The following is a 14,456-nucleotide window of genomic DNA, read 5'->3' on the forward strand; positions in this document are numbered from 1 at the left end:
GCACGGTGGCAGCGCCAGCGCCCGCCCTGCCCCGCCGGGAGCCCCGGTGCGGGCAGCGCCGCCCCTTGGCGGGGAGCGCGGGCCCCGCCGCCCCGCTCACACGTAGTTGAGCCGCTGCTTTGCTCGCTTCAGCCAAAGCCACGAGGACCCCGGCGCCAGCCCCGCACCCAGCAATACCCGCCCGTGCCGGCGCCCCCCGCCGCTGCCGCGCATGATGCCACCGCCCCTCGCTGCTGCTTTCATCGCTCAGGTACCGAACGGATCCGCCCTGGATGTTCCCTGCTGCACCCCGGGTTTTTTATTCTCTCCGTTTGTACAAAAATCCAAAGGGAAGCTCCTGCCGGGTGCTGCGCCCGCGGGGCCTGGTCTGTGCCGGCCACCTCCGGCCCAGGGATCGCTCCCGGTCACTCGCTGTATTGTGGTAAGGCGACGTTACAGAAACGCATTGACCCACCCAAAGGCCGAGCTCCACTGGGCACTTTATTTTTACAGAACCTGTTTTGTTGACCGAGATGTGAAGACACTCAAATAAAGGCAGAATGACAGCGGCTGATGCTCCCCAGCCTTCCCTTTGGCAGCTGGGAGCTCCTCTCCTCAGTCACGGCTCGGGTGCATGGACAACAGCAATTCCCATGCCCAGAGTGGAATGAGGGATGGAAAGAGCAGAGGCTGGATGCAGCTCAGGCTCCTGCTATGTCCCTACACACACAGCCCCTGCTCCCCACCACGCACCTCTGCTCCTCCCACGCCTGAGCCAGTGGGGATCCAAGCAATGGGGGTACCAGGAGCTGCTCACAAGCCCACTGGGCTCTGGGTGCCAGCTGCGATGGAGGGGACCCAGGGCAGGAAGAGAAGGGGCAAGGGACACAGACACCAGCGGTAGCTGCTCCCTAGGGTAACAGAGGCCAGAGAGCCTTGGGGGGGGGTTTTGCTACCACTTTATTATGACAAAGGCTACAAGCCACGTTATTTGTAAAGTGCATCATTGTTATCCACTGTCAACAAACCACAGACACAAGCCTGGCCTAGTGCAGATGTGGCCAAGGCAGCGAGGGCACTGAGCTGAGAGCAGAGTCAGAGGGAGCCGGGCAGGCGCAAGCGGGTGCTGGCATCTACAAGCACTGCTCCAGACAGACCCAGACCCCTCCGAGCCTCAGGAGGGCAGCGTGGACAGCACAAGGACGGACAGAGAGCCTGTGGTGCAGGGCTTGGCTCCTGGAGTAGACCCAGCACCTCCCTCCATCCATGGACCATGGCAGCAGGGAGGAGCTGCGCCATGGGGATTCCAGGGTTCCCGCAAGGAGCCAGGCAAGGACCCAGCACCGCTCAGCTCCGCAGTGTCCCCAAATGCTACCCCCACAAAGTGACAAGGGGCTCTGGCCAATACCTCATCCCAACATCCCTGCAATGGAGCTGCAGAACAGCAATCTCAGCCCTCTGTGGTCCCTGCACCCCCAGAGCACAGACAGGATGCAGCAGTTTAAAGTGCTTTGCTTTTTCTTTTTGCATGTGGTGCAGAGAACATTTCCCCTTTATCCCGAAGGCCAGGCCCATGCTCCTCCAACAGGGACTGTTGTCACACCAGAGGAGGGAGGACCCAGACCTCGGGGCAGAGGCATCTGTGTGCCAGCCCCACTATGAGCCAACAACCACCTGGACATGCCAAAGGGCATCCTCAGGCTCATGGGGCTCTGCTGCCTCCAGCCTGCTCTTGTGCTGGCAGCAGCATTCCCATAACATCATCTCCAACCCGCTCAGTGGTATTCCACTGCCCAAAGTGACTTTTTGCATAGTGCTGCTCTCCCCATCCCCTTGAATCACATCACCTGTGGTGAGGTGGTCGCTGGCCCCCAGCCAGCTGGGGCAGAGGGGAAACAGCCTCAGCCACAGCAGTCCAGGCCATGCTGCGGCCACATCTCTATGGCTTCAACCCTCTCGCTGTCCCCAGCAACAGGACAAAATGAGCAGCGAGAGGAGGCACCTGAGACTGGAGCCGAGCCCAGAGGACAGGGCTGGTCCCGGTGTGGGTGGTACCACACTCGCTCTTGTGCTTCCAGCAGTCAATGGAAAATGGACAGAGACCTTGGGGCTGTCTCTGCTCCTGCAGCACAACTTGGCTTCAAGCCCCAGCCTTGGCCTGGGTGAGTAGAGCAGAGCTCCAGCACCTGCCCCTGCCCAGCGCTGGCAAAGCTGCCCCTGGCAGCAGCCACTCACACTCCTGCCCCGAGTCTCTCTCTGGGGGGGAAGTAGCATTTGTGACACACTCAGCAACGGGAAGAGCAGCAGTCATGTCAGCGTGAAGCAAACATGGCATTGCTTACAAGGTGCAGCAGCAGGGTGTGCTAGGGACCGCCCCACATGGAGCCTAGATGATATCTGTCTCCCTCTCTATGCCGACATACTTCAGGGCATCGGCCTGGCTGTACCTATGAGACAGGAAAGTCACAGCTGTTGTAGTGACCCCCCCCATGCTCCCCACAAGGAAGCGGGGCCAACCCTGCACCCCCATCCTCAGCAGGCGCTCCCCAGGTACCTGTAATCGAAGAAGAGCTCCTCTCCTGCCTGGATCGCCCTCTTGGCAAAGATCCCGATCCGGTGGTCTCCATTTACCATCACCACTGCAACAAAGAGACATCAGAGACACGGGGCTGTGGCTGCAGCCCACTGCTCCTGCAGCGCTTTAGCCCTGCCTGGCCACGCCAGCAGGAATGGGACCCGCTGCAGAGAGGAGCCTCTGTCCACGCTCAGAACAACCTGGAACCCCAGAGAATCCGCTGCAATCCCAGAGCTGAACAGGACCCCAGAGAGCCACCCACCGAGGTGGGACTGGGCTGGGATGTCTCACCTTTGGCATAGCAGTTGGGGTTCACTGAGTGATTGGCAAAGCGGATTTTATTGCCTTTGCGGGTGGCATCAACAACAAAATCTAGAAAAACACCAGAAAAAGCCTCAAACTATAGCATGGACAGGCCTGTTGGGCAGGGGCTGCAATTGCCACCCGGCCACCAGCCCCTGCCAGGCTGCCCGGGTCTCATTCAACCCTCACAGCCCCCGGCCAGTTACCGTTGTTGAGGTTGAAGAGGAAGCTGGACATGTACTTGTCATAGACCTTCCCTCGCCGGTCAGCCTCGTCCTGTGAGATAAGCTGGAGAAGGAGAGCACCTTGAGAGACCCAGTGCCCGAGGGCACATCCAGGGGTGCTGTGAGGAGTGGGACTCATCTCCCTCCTGCCCTCCCACCCCAGTGGCTGGAGCTCACCAGGGCTCCAGGGAGGGAGCAGAGAATGGAGCTGGGGTCCCAAGGAGCAGCATGTACCTGACATGCTCCTCCGTGGTGGAGGGCCTACAAAGTACTGTGATAGGTCCCAAACAGTACAAGATTCAGCCTCCAAACCTGGTCAGACACAGCACAGCACCCTGGCACGGGCAGCAGCACTGACCTCACCACAGTACTCGGAGATGAACTCGTTCTTCTGCACAGATTCCTTGATGAAGGTCCCCCAGCCAGCAACATCCGACGGTGCCAGCAGCAAATGCTGGAGCCAGGGAGGAAAGGAAGCAGTTCATGGTCAGCAGGCCCATGACTCCCAGCACACAGATCCCACAGAGCAAGGAGCTCTGCACCTCCCGGCACACACCAGGGAACAGCCAATGCCACGCTCAAGGTCACAGCATCACAGAGTGAAGAGGAACCAGTCTCTATGCAGCATCCCCTGGTTTAAGGGGACACACAGCTCCCTCCACACTGAGGTGTCACAGCACCAACTAGACTGGAGCTGCACACTACCTGACACCCACCAATTTGTATCCTTCTCTGAACTTTTGTCTTTTCTATATGCAATCCCTTGTCCTGAATTCAGGACTGAGCCTTTCCCTGGAGTCACGTTTTACACTCCCTTGCTCTCAACCCTTCCTCATGCAATTCCCTTCTCTTGATTTCCATACCCATAGTCCCTACCACAGGCTAAGTGCTACAAAAGTCTCAGAGCAGCTTCTCTTCCAGAGCTCCTCAGTGGCGCGCAGCCGGGGCTCTGCTGGTACCAGCTGCACCCGAGGCAGACGCCACCATCAGCTGATGCTGGCAGTACCTTCTTGAGACCCCGCTGGATGCTGCAGTTCTTGCAGGAGACCACCTTGCAGTCCCAGTGCTCTGAAGCCCCGCAGGTCAGGCACAGGTCCGGGTCGCACTCCCGCACAGCCAGGTAGCACGGGCACTGCTTGGTGTTGCACTGGGTCTTACAGCGGCAGCCCGGGAAGCGGTTCTGACCTGCAGCAGCACAGCACAGGGCTCTGCACCCAGGGGCCATTCAGTGTCCCTGCCCCAGTGTCCCTCCCAAGCCAGGGCTCAGCCTGGCAGGCCCTTGGGCAGGTTCAGGACTAAGCCTGTGACTGAGGGCCATGCTTCCTGCCCACCACCGTGCACACATAAGGAAGGTGCCTTTGTGCTAATGAAGAGCACTACATCTACTGTGCTCTGGGCAGCAGACAGGAGGCCCCAGCCAGCCTTCCTACCCCCAAAGTGACCAGGATAGCACTCGCCAGGAGCACAAGGAGTCGAGGTGAATGTGAGGCAGCCTGGGCACCAGAGCTGGAAGTGAACCAGGAAACACTGTGTGCACACTCACAAAATGCACAGGGTCCTTCCCATCTGCAGGGCTGGTGATGCTGATCTGCCTCTTGGGACCACTTACAATGGGTGAAAGTAAACTGCTCTGATAATATCAACATAACAGACCAGTAAAGGGAATCCTGGAGCCTGAGCTGGCTCCCTGTCACCCTGTGGTCCTTCCAGCCCCATAACCCTTACCAAATCCCCCCCACAGAAGCCACACTGATGTGGACAAGTACAGTTATCTCCATTGCAGAGCTGGGAATGCAAGCCCAGAGAAGAAAAATAACCACGGCAGAGCAGTGACCCAACTCCCACCCTAACTGCTGGCCACACATCCTGCTCTCAGGGAACCGCAGCATCACCCCTGGTTGCTGATGTTGGATACAGGCATGCAGACGGGTATTCCCTAACAAGAGGGCGAATCTCAGCTGTTGAGTCACGGGGCAGCACAGAACAGTTTCCCTTTGGATTTCAGCAGGCTGCAAATCGAGCTGCTGCAGATGGGCAGAGCAGCGAATGCAGGAATTAAGCCTCTAGCAAATAGCGGCTCCGCACCCTCCCTCTGGCCGGTGCCAGGAGAGCTGGATGCTTTCCCACCCCCCAGTCCCAGGTTTTTCCTTACAGTCAGGGTTGCACTGGCAGAACTTCTCGCAGAAATTCTGAGTCATGATGCAAGGGCAGGAGCTGTCACAGGGGTGCTCGGGGTGGTCACAAGGCTGGTAGTTGTACACCTGGGTAGGCGAATTATCTAGAGCAAGAGGAGAAATGCCCGGATCAGAAGCTGCACGTCACAGGAACGAGGAAAAGCAGCAAACGCAGGGCTCTGGAGCAAGGAAGCTGCAACCTCCCCATGTGCCTGCAGAGGGCAGGGAGCCCAGTGGCATCCAGCACCCACAGGCACACAGCTGCAATCACCAGCACCCACAACTGCTCTGCCCCCAGCAGCCGGGCCAGACACCAAACCTCAGCCTCCACTATGGTGGAAGCAAGACCAGGAGAGGCTCTGGCCAGGCTCAGGAGCACCAGCGCCATGGCACCCCGAGGAGCAGGGCTGGGAGACGCGGCCATGGGGCTGTGTGATCAGAGAGCTCCCTGTGAATCCGGTGGGACACAGCCACAGCCAACGTTACCTTTCTTCAGCTGAATCTTCCTGCAGTGCGCGGCCCACAACCTGCGAGAGAAGCACAGAGGGGTTGAGGACACGGGAGCCTCCATTGGGAAGAGCCGGCCACAAGCAGTCGGCACAGCAGACAGGCAATTCCAGCCTCAAGCATTACCAACCACCAGGCAGCCAGAAACAGAAGAAAGATGAGAATGATGCAGCTGCAGCTACTTAAGGCAAATGCTAGAGCCAGAATAATACTGGACACACAGGGATCAGCACACACACAGGAGATTACGAGCCAGGGAGCTATGGCTGCTGGGAGGACACAGCACCGACCCTCCCGTGGTACTGCCCACTCCTGTGGGGCTCCAGTCTGGGGCCACAGAGCCCCCAGCAGCAGGGACAGGCTGGGGTCAGCAGCACCAGCAGCCCTGTGTGACAGTGGGATGTGTGCGCACATGGGAGCCAGATGGGGATTACCAGGAATGCGTTGGCACAGAAAGCAGTGGATCTGGTTGCATTTTAAGAACAAAACAAGCATGTTCAACACTTGCCTGTGCTTCCTTTTCTTCTTCTGGGATGGATTCATTAATTCGTTTGTTGGCAGTTTTGTTATAAGCGATTCTTTCACTGCAAACTGAAAGACCTGCAAGGGAACAGAAGGAGAAAGACGACTAAAGTTCAATGCACTCAAGTTGGTTTTACGTAAAGCATAAACAGGAGCACAAGAACACACACAAGGGGGCTCCCAGTCCCAGTAGGCAATGCCCAGTGCCACTGACCACGGGTGCCACTGCTTCTCTTGGCTGGGATTCAGGAGCACCCACCCTGCCATCACCCACCCCCCTGCAGGGAGCCAACCAGGCTGGTCCAAGTAACACTAAGCTCCACCAAAGGTTGATGTAACACCTTCCTCGGGGCGATTTGCTGCATAGAAATTAAACCAACAGGGAAGCTGCGGTGCTGCTGTGCTCCCCAGGCCCCCACCTGCTTGCAGGTCTTTGTTCCCAGCAGCCTGGCAATGGAGCAGAAGTTGTTGAAGTAGGTCCCATGGAAGACACGGAAGAGCGACTCCTCAGCTCCCGTCCACTCAACGGGCTCCTGCGGCGTCTCCACTGCAAACAGCTGGGAGGAGGCCGGGCTCAGCTTCTGCTTGGTGGGCGTCTGGCAGCGGGAGTTTGCCTCTGGCAGGAATGGGAGATGTTGGACCGTGTACAGCGTGAGAGAACGCACCCACCCCCAGGCAGCAGAGCTCAGCAGTGCCCAGTGCCTGCTGGGATGGTGGCACTGGCCCATTGCTGCAAGGCAGCACCGGAGGCACCGTCCCACCTTCCCATGACAGAGCCCCCCGGGCTGGCAACGTACCTGAGGAGCTGGAAGCCCACTCGTTGCCCGTGTCTCGGTCGCTGTCGCCCTCCCTCGCCTCGGTGACGGTGGAAGCTGGGGTGTTTGAGCAGGAAGCACCCACCACATGGTGCCTCCGGCGGCGCCGGCCTGAGCACTTGGACCTGGGGTTGTGCAGCGCAGCAAACTCCTTGGCTCCTTCCTGCAACCAGAGCAGAAGACAAGGCAGGTGGCAGGTGACCAGGGAATACAGAAAAGGCTTTTCCACAGGGCCTGGGACAAGCCCTGCCACCACCAAGAGAAGGCGAAGACCTGCCCTAGTGCTCACTTCAGCAGCTGCCCACACTGCACGTTCCTACTTCATTCAGCATCACAGCCTGGTTGGAAGAAATGCCTTGGTCCCACTCCCTTGCCTCTTGCCCTGCAATGAAGTTCTCATGGCCTCTCCCTCTGTTCCAGCCCCATGGCTCCTCAGGACACCCTGGATCTTGGAGCTGACTGACACCACCACGGGCACCCACATCCCTGCAGCTCTCACCCCATAACATGGCTGGGCTGCAGCTCTGAAAGAGCATTTAAAATAGCTCAAGCCTTCCCCCCCCCCAGTGCTTTTAACCTGGACTCCATTCTTCAAACGCCCCACAGGGCCCAAGGAAATCATTCGTCACCACAATTTCCCATCTGGTACCTATGAGCTTAGCCTTCATTGGAGATTTGCTAAGACAACAAATCTGGTAAGGTCTGCATTTGGATTCCCTGAATCCAATGAGGATTAGAACTAATTCTGAAAGATCAGGGCTGTGAAAAGGACCCAGAGGGCTCTGCAGGGCCGGGCTGGACAAGCCACTTCTCCTGTGGTTTCAAAAGCAGCAATGCAGAAACATACCAGCCAGAGGAAACAGTCTGCTCCGCAAGGATCTGGCTCGATCTTGGTCTCTCTATTCTTTCGTTTGTACACATTAGGAGTAGCATGAAAAGCTGAAAAAATAATAGTTATCTTTACTATTAGCACCCTCCAAGAGTCTCCCCACACACTGCAAGGGACAGGGCAGCACGAGCTCAGCGAAGGGAAGTGGGAGCCTGAGGCAGGCAGCAACAGCCCCGAGCAGCTCTCCTGGCAGTGGGGAAGGGGGTGGCAGGACTCCAACCCATGCTCCAACCCGTGACAGGGACTCGGCAGCAGTGGGGGAACACTTGGGAAGGAGAGGCCATAGGAAAAAGATCTGCTTTCAGACTGAAACAAAAAGACCACATGATCTGAATATTACATCTTTTAATAAATAATTCACTGGAAAGAGTCCTGTGACTTTCCAAAGAAGCCCTTAGACCTGGGAAACAGCAGGTCCAACAGCATCCAAAAGGCTTTGGGCAGGACAAACCGCAGGAACATGACTAAGATGAAGCCGTAAGTTCCAGTGAAGCAATAAAACACAGGGGCATGTCCAGACTTTGGAAGCGAAACATTCATGGCTTTCCCTGATGAGCTTCTGCAAAGCAAGACTGAAGTCTGGTCATGGCACAAACGCCTGGAGGCTCAAGCGCGGAGCAGCGGTGAAAGCGGGACGGCCACGCAGGTCGGTCCCGTCCGTCTGAGGAAACCAGTGGAGCCGTCTGTATAAAAGGCTTCTGGGCACCTGTAAGCTCCTAAGGCTTCACTGCAACCTCCGGGGAGGCACCACCCTCTACAGCCTGTGGCACAGACACTAAGCACGGTGGGCAGAGGCACGAAGCACTGAGGAAAACCGAGGAGAGAAGGGCTCTAGGGAAGCGTCCGGCCGAGCCTGCACTTACGATGCAGAAAGCAGTCGTATTTGAAGCAGCGGCGGCAGAAGAGGGTGTGGAAGGAGTGCAGGGACTGCTCCCGCTGCACCGACTTCGCGCAGGGCCCGTCTATGTTGGGAGTGCACTGCGGCGGCAGCACGTTCGGGTCCGACACTTCTGTGAGCTCCCGGTACCTGTGGACACACAGACATGCACAGATGCACACCCCTGCCTCCTGTGGGAATCATAACACAAGCAGGGACCGTCTGGGGCAGCAGCACCCTGAGTACCTGGAGGCTAAACCAAAGCCTCTAACACTTGAAAGCTGCTCTGCTGGCGGTGCCTGCAGCCGGCTGAGCTCTGCTTTGTGCTCAGGGCACAGCGCTGTTTGCTGACATAGAGATTTCAACTGACACCAAGACACGGAACAGACAAGTGCAGCACAAATCTACCTCTCTTTCATATCCTCTGGGAAGCCGTATTCAGGAAACATAGAAGAAATAGCAGTGAATATCATGTCATTCGGAAAGCGCTTCTTTGAACACTTCTTGTTACCTAAGAAGAGGAGGAGAGACAATTCCTCAGTTAAACCAGATGTGAACACGTCTTTCCTTCTTCCACAGCGAGTCCAGTAGGTGTTCAGGATTATGTTTTAAGAGGCAGAAATGTAATCCCATATACAATGGATAAGCCTTTTGCCCTGCAGCTAGGCCAAGGCTTTCCAGATGCAGTGCTGCCACTTTAGAGCTGTAACATCCCCACAGAAGCACTAATGATTCCTTAAGCACTTAAGGACTTCTTAAGGACCTGCTTGTTTTTCCCAAAACAGGATTTGCAGACAATGCTTTTCTACCTTTAAAAAAGGTCCTGGTATTTGTGCTGCCCATATCACTATAAACCAAAGACAAAAATAGCAGTCAGCATTCCTAAGGTCACTAAGGACACAAGAAAAATCCCACAGACCAGAGCTATCTCTATGCAACAAGAGCTCCAGGTGGCACAGGAGAGGGAACAGGAACAAATACATGGAAAAGGGGTCTGGAAGGGATTTGAAACTGTCTGCCTTTGCATGCAGCAGAATAGGATCTACCTACCAACTCCCTGGCAGGTGCCTGCCAGACCAGCACTTTGAAACCTCCAGGAGCAGAGCTCCCACAGCCTCCTCAGATAACACCCACTGCTGCTCACCTCACCCTGACAGGGTTTTCCAGATGACTCATTAAATTTTCCTCACCACACTCTAAACTGGTGACTTCTTACCCTGTCTAAGGGGATGGTGAGAACAACCAACTGCACGACTGCTTTCAACAACCAGAACCTGCCAAGCTGGTCACTACCCTCAGCAACACGTTAACAACCAGGCAGGGTAGGATGGAAATGTGACCAACGGAACCTCAGTTTCTGTGGCCAAACCCACCTTCCGCTGCAATTCGCTTTCTTTTCCTTGTGACTGGCAGCTCCTCTTTGCCATCCTCTTGTTTAACCTCAGAATCATTGTGTCCTTCCTCTTCCTCGTCCGAGTACTGATTGAGGGCATTCACCAGCTCCAGGAACACAGCATCGCTGATGAGGACTGACCCTGAAATCATTTCTGAAACACAGAGATGTCAGCCAGCTTGTGACAGTGCCATCCTCTTCCACGCTCCTCACGGTGGTAAATCACAAGCCAGAACCTCTCAGCTGTGAAGGGACAGGTGGGATTTTAATGCTAGAGAGTCACAAGAGCAGTGTGCATCATTTGCACCATCTGAAGACAGGACACCCCAGTTTTCCACTGCTTTCCTCCCTCCACACAGAGTTTTATGATAGGGTAGGGAGCACTGCAGGGAATCACACTGCTCTGCGTTTCTGAAAAGCCTGATTAAAGCCTTGACTGAGGTCACAAGCAAAGCAAAGCTGCTGAGCTCCTTCTAACAAATTGTTCAGCATCTCGGAGCACATGAACCCCCATGAACAAGAGCTCCAGAAGAAGAGCCTAGAACGGTGCAGGATACTGAAAGGCAGGACGATATCCTTGCAAGCTAGAACAGCAGGCATGCTCCTGGTTTTCTGCTCGAAGAGCTCCCACAGCAATGCTGGTTACTGCTGCCACCTTTTGACATCTTAACTACTTTGATATGTTATTCACAGGAGACTGAACCGGCAGTGCTGACTGTTCTTACCTTCCTCTCCATGGACTTTCCCGTCATAGTTATTAATAAGCTCTTCAATGAAAGTTTCATCTTCCTCCTTCACCTCGTCTCCCATGTAAGGGATATTGCACAGAACAGTTTCATCCTCCACCTGCAGAGGTCAGATACAACTCAGAGCAGTGGCACCTGCAGCCTGTTCGAGGCTCCTTCTGCCCATGCAGACCCACAGCACAAAGCAAAGCTTCACCCTCCCAAGGTGCAATTTCAGATGCCTCATCCCTGACATTTCATTGTTATCCCGCTCCAGCAGCATAAATCTGACCCCTGAAAGTGCTATTTGCCTTAAAAGAGAAGAGCAGTGCCTCCACCTCTTGCAGAAACTCAGAACCACACACGCTGCCAGCAATAACAACCAAAAACCGTCAGAGACATTGTGCTCAGGCAGAGCACAGAACTGGAACAGCAAAAGGCAAACCGGTAACTCACTCCCAGAGGAACACAGCCAAAGCTGAGGAGCTGTTCTCATGTTAAGCACAAGAGCAAGGACACTGGCTCTCCATTGCCATGGCACCACTGGCTGGCTCTGCGTTACGGTCACTGGTCTCACACTGTGCCCCGGTCCGCAGTGGCATGCAGCTGCCCCACAGGGTGCAAGGACACATCCACACCCCAGAGCAGGCAAAGAGCCAGGCCAGGCACAGGCCAGCTACTTGCTTAACAGGTAATCTCTTAACAACATCCCACCAAAACCTGCATTAAATGACTCCCTTTCTTCCACCATAAAGGAACTAACCCTTAGTAGCACCCTTACAATGAGACCAGCAGGGTAACCCAGTCACAAAAGAAAGGACCTGCCTAGGAAATAAAACTCTTCATTAAGAAAGGAAGAAAAATCTTAAAGAGGGAAAAAAACCCCAAACCATCAAGCAACAAACCATATCTGCCCCATGGATCCTCTGAAATAAGTGACCCTATCAAGGAGTCAGGTAAGACAGCACAGATACAAGGCTGTTTTATGGGATACAGCAAAACAGGCAGCCAAATGAACAGTTTCCGTCATCTTTAGAGCAGACATTGCTTAAAACAAGTGGGTTGAAGAAGGCCCAATCACTCCACAGCCACACACAAACTGTCTCAAGCCCTTGTGCCCGCGCCTCCCTACATACCATGAAGTTCTGCTGAAGAGGGGACCAGGAGTACATAATGGGCACCAGTGCCACTGTGTTCAGCGTCCTCATGTACAGCGTCTGGCTAGGAAACCCTGGGAAGATGCTCTCAACTGTACACTGGAACAGGAGGACAGAGAGGGGCAGTGAGGAAACAACCAACCCCAGTCACACAGCTCCCTGCAGAGCCCTGCTTCCACTCCACACTTCTGCTGCTGAGCCCCTTTCCCTCTTCACACCTGCTTGAGGAATGGGTGCCCACTGACGGGCTTCATCAGCTGCACCGGCTGCACACGGAGCTTCTTCCAGTCTTCATTCAGGATCTGAGTCTTCTCATGAACCTTCGCAAAGTTGGCCACAAACAGAGCCTGCAGTGAGAGGAAACCAGCACTCAGAGCTTAAGAAATCACACTGAGAACACTAAAACCCTTCACGAGATGTTGGTTTGAGTAGCAGAAGTGCATGCAAGGCAGAACATCTCAAACTGATGATATTTGTTAGAAGGAATTCAAATTAAACTCAGCTTAAAATCCTCCCAACAACCAGTAGCATTTGGTACCTCCTGATCCCAGCCAACCTCCTCTAAAACCCTGCCTGTGAGGAGAGGAGCAGCAGAGTCCCCTCAAACCCCCAGCAGAGAGACTTCAAAGACCAAGTGGAGATGAATCCCCTTTGCTGCACCTGCACAAGCACCTCACCAGCACAACACACAGCGCCGCACGAGGGAGCAGGATCCCTTCCAACCTCCTCAGCTTCTAACTGGGGTACAGCTGAGCAACCCACAGCATGAAGCACCCACCTGAGAGCTGCTCAAGTGCTATCAGCTGAGGTGTTCAGCCCCTTGAGCCAGAGCAGGCTTTACCTTAGCTCCCATGTTCGCCTGGAACCTCTTGAGCTGCCGGAGGCGCATGTATTCAGACTTGACTTTCCTCTTCCAGTAAATGATGCACTTGGACGTTGGAGGCGCAGCGATTTCCATTTTCCTGTAGAAGTGCAGAGGGAATGAACATCAAATAACGGGGAGCTTAACCCTGTCCAAGTGCTATCAGAACAGAGCCGGCGGGGTCTGACCGCATCGTGGACTTTAACTCGGAAAGGAGAACCCGGTAACCCCGCACGAGTTCCTGTTTGCGAGCACGCAGAGCGCACCGAGAGGCCCAAGCAGCCCGTGGGCGCCGTGCGCTGATCGAACCCGAGCCCAGGCCCGGTGGCGGCTCCCGAGGCACCTCCGGCCTGGCGCGGCTCCCGCGCCCGGGAAGGGACGGGCCGGAGCCGCGGGGTGAGCTGCGAGTCCGGCCTCGGGCCGCGCCGGTTCTGCGGGCTCCCACCGACCCTCCCCGCCGGCCGGGCCCGAGCCTCTCCCCGCGGGGCCGCACTGCTGCGGCAGTGACAAACACCGGAGCGGGCCGAGGCCTCCAGCGCCACGGCAGCAGAGGAGCGGGTCCCGGCGCACCCACCCCTACCGGTACCGCGGATCCCCCCCAGGCCCCACACTCACTCCTCAGCCATCCCGCCGCCCCTGCGCAACAGCGCATGCGCCGAGACAGCCCCTCCCCTTAGGGGCACCGCCCCTGAGTAGCTCCGCCCCTCACGATAGGCACGCCCCCCCCCGCGCGCCGCCGCCGGTACCGGAGGGCTCGGGCACGCGGATGTTGGGCGCACGGGCACCGGGCCCGGGGCGGCAGGACCCGGGCAGGGCTCCGGTTCTCTGGGTACGGCCCAGAGATCCCCAGCACCTGCTCCAGGGAACGGGCCTCACCCGGGGGTTCCGAGCCCGGTGCCCGCCCACGTTCGGGTGCGTGCGGCCCCGTCTCCCCGCGGGCTCTGCCCGCCCCGGTCTCGGCAGCGCCCGTCCTTGTCCCAGCTGTGCCGCACTCCGAGCCCGGGGGGAGCCGGGGCCGGTGGCCACTGCGCTTCTGGCCCCCAAGCGGCCAGGGACAGGCCCGGAGACGCGGGGGACGTGGTGCCGCATCGCTGCGGGGCAATGGCGGGGCTGATCCCCGCGGCCGGGCGGGCCCCGAGCTTCCTGCAGCGGCGCCGGGCAGGAAGCGGCTGTTGGCGGCGGCTTTCCTGCTCCGGGGGCCCCGGCGAACTGAGCGGGTGGTGCTGGGCCAGGCCCCGGGGAGGGTCGCGTCCTTCCCCTTCGGCCCTGCTGAATGGGGACCGGGGGCTGAGGTCCGGGGCTCCGCTTGCCGGCAGAAGTTGGGGGGGGTCGGCCCCGCAGGGGTGACCGCGGAGGATGAGCGGGGCCGCCCCGCGCCCGCAGCCGCGCACCGGGCCCGCATCTGATGCCCTTGGAGCTTTGCTGAGTCAGACGGGGTGGGAGCGCGGCGTCCC

The 14,456-nt window shown here is 57.1% G+C and overlaps 1 protein-coding gene across 2 annotated transcripts; it reads right to left on the reverse strand.

Annotated features, from left to right (window-relative positions):
• Window positions 1-2,351: 2,351 nt before the first annotated feature.
• EZH1 (enhancer of zeste 1 polycomb repressive complex 2 subunit) lies at window positions 2,352-13,680 on the reverse strand. 2 transcript variants are annotated; one of them, XM_080633334.1, is made up of 20 exons: window positions 13,618-13,680; window positions 12,982-13,102; window positions 12,359-12,487; window positions 12,120-12,239; window positions 10,984-11,104; window positions 10,239-10,412; window positions 9,274-9,376; window positions 8,852-9,015; window positions 7,947-8,038; window positions 7,082-7,262; window positions 6,704-6,900; window positions 6,271-6,362; window positions 5,742-5,782; window positions 5,234-5,359; window positions 4,088-4,266; window positions 3,440-3,535; window positions 3,064-3,145; window positions 2,846-2,926; window positions 2,534-2,618; window positions 2,352-2,426 (listed from the first exon to the last, which is right to left on the reverse strand). In XM_080633334.1, exons 1-20 carry the CDS (start codon window positions 13,626-13,628, stop codon window positions 2,366-2,368), a joined length of 2,256 nt encoding a protein of 751 aa, XP_080489460.1. In that variant the 5' UTR covers window positions 13,629-13,680; the 3' UTR covers window positions 2,352-2,365. The 2 variants fall into 2 exon arrangements, with proteins under 2 accessions (XP_080489460.1, XP_080489459.1); XM_080633333.1 differs by having other exon boundaries at window positions 2,352-2,618.
• Between the last annotated feature and the right edge of the window lie 776 nt (window positions 13,681-14,456).

This window comes from Psittacula echo (genome assembly GCF_963264785.1).
Source record: "Psittacula echo genome assembly, chromosome: 23".
Classification (NCBI taxonomy): domain Eukaryota; kingdom Metazoa; phylum Chordata; class Aves; order Psittaciformes; family Psittacidae; genus Psittacula; species Psittacula echo.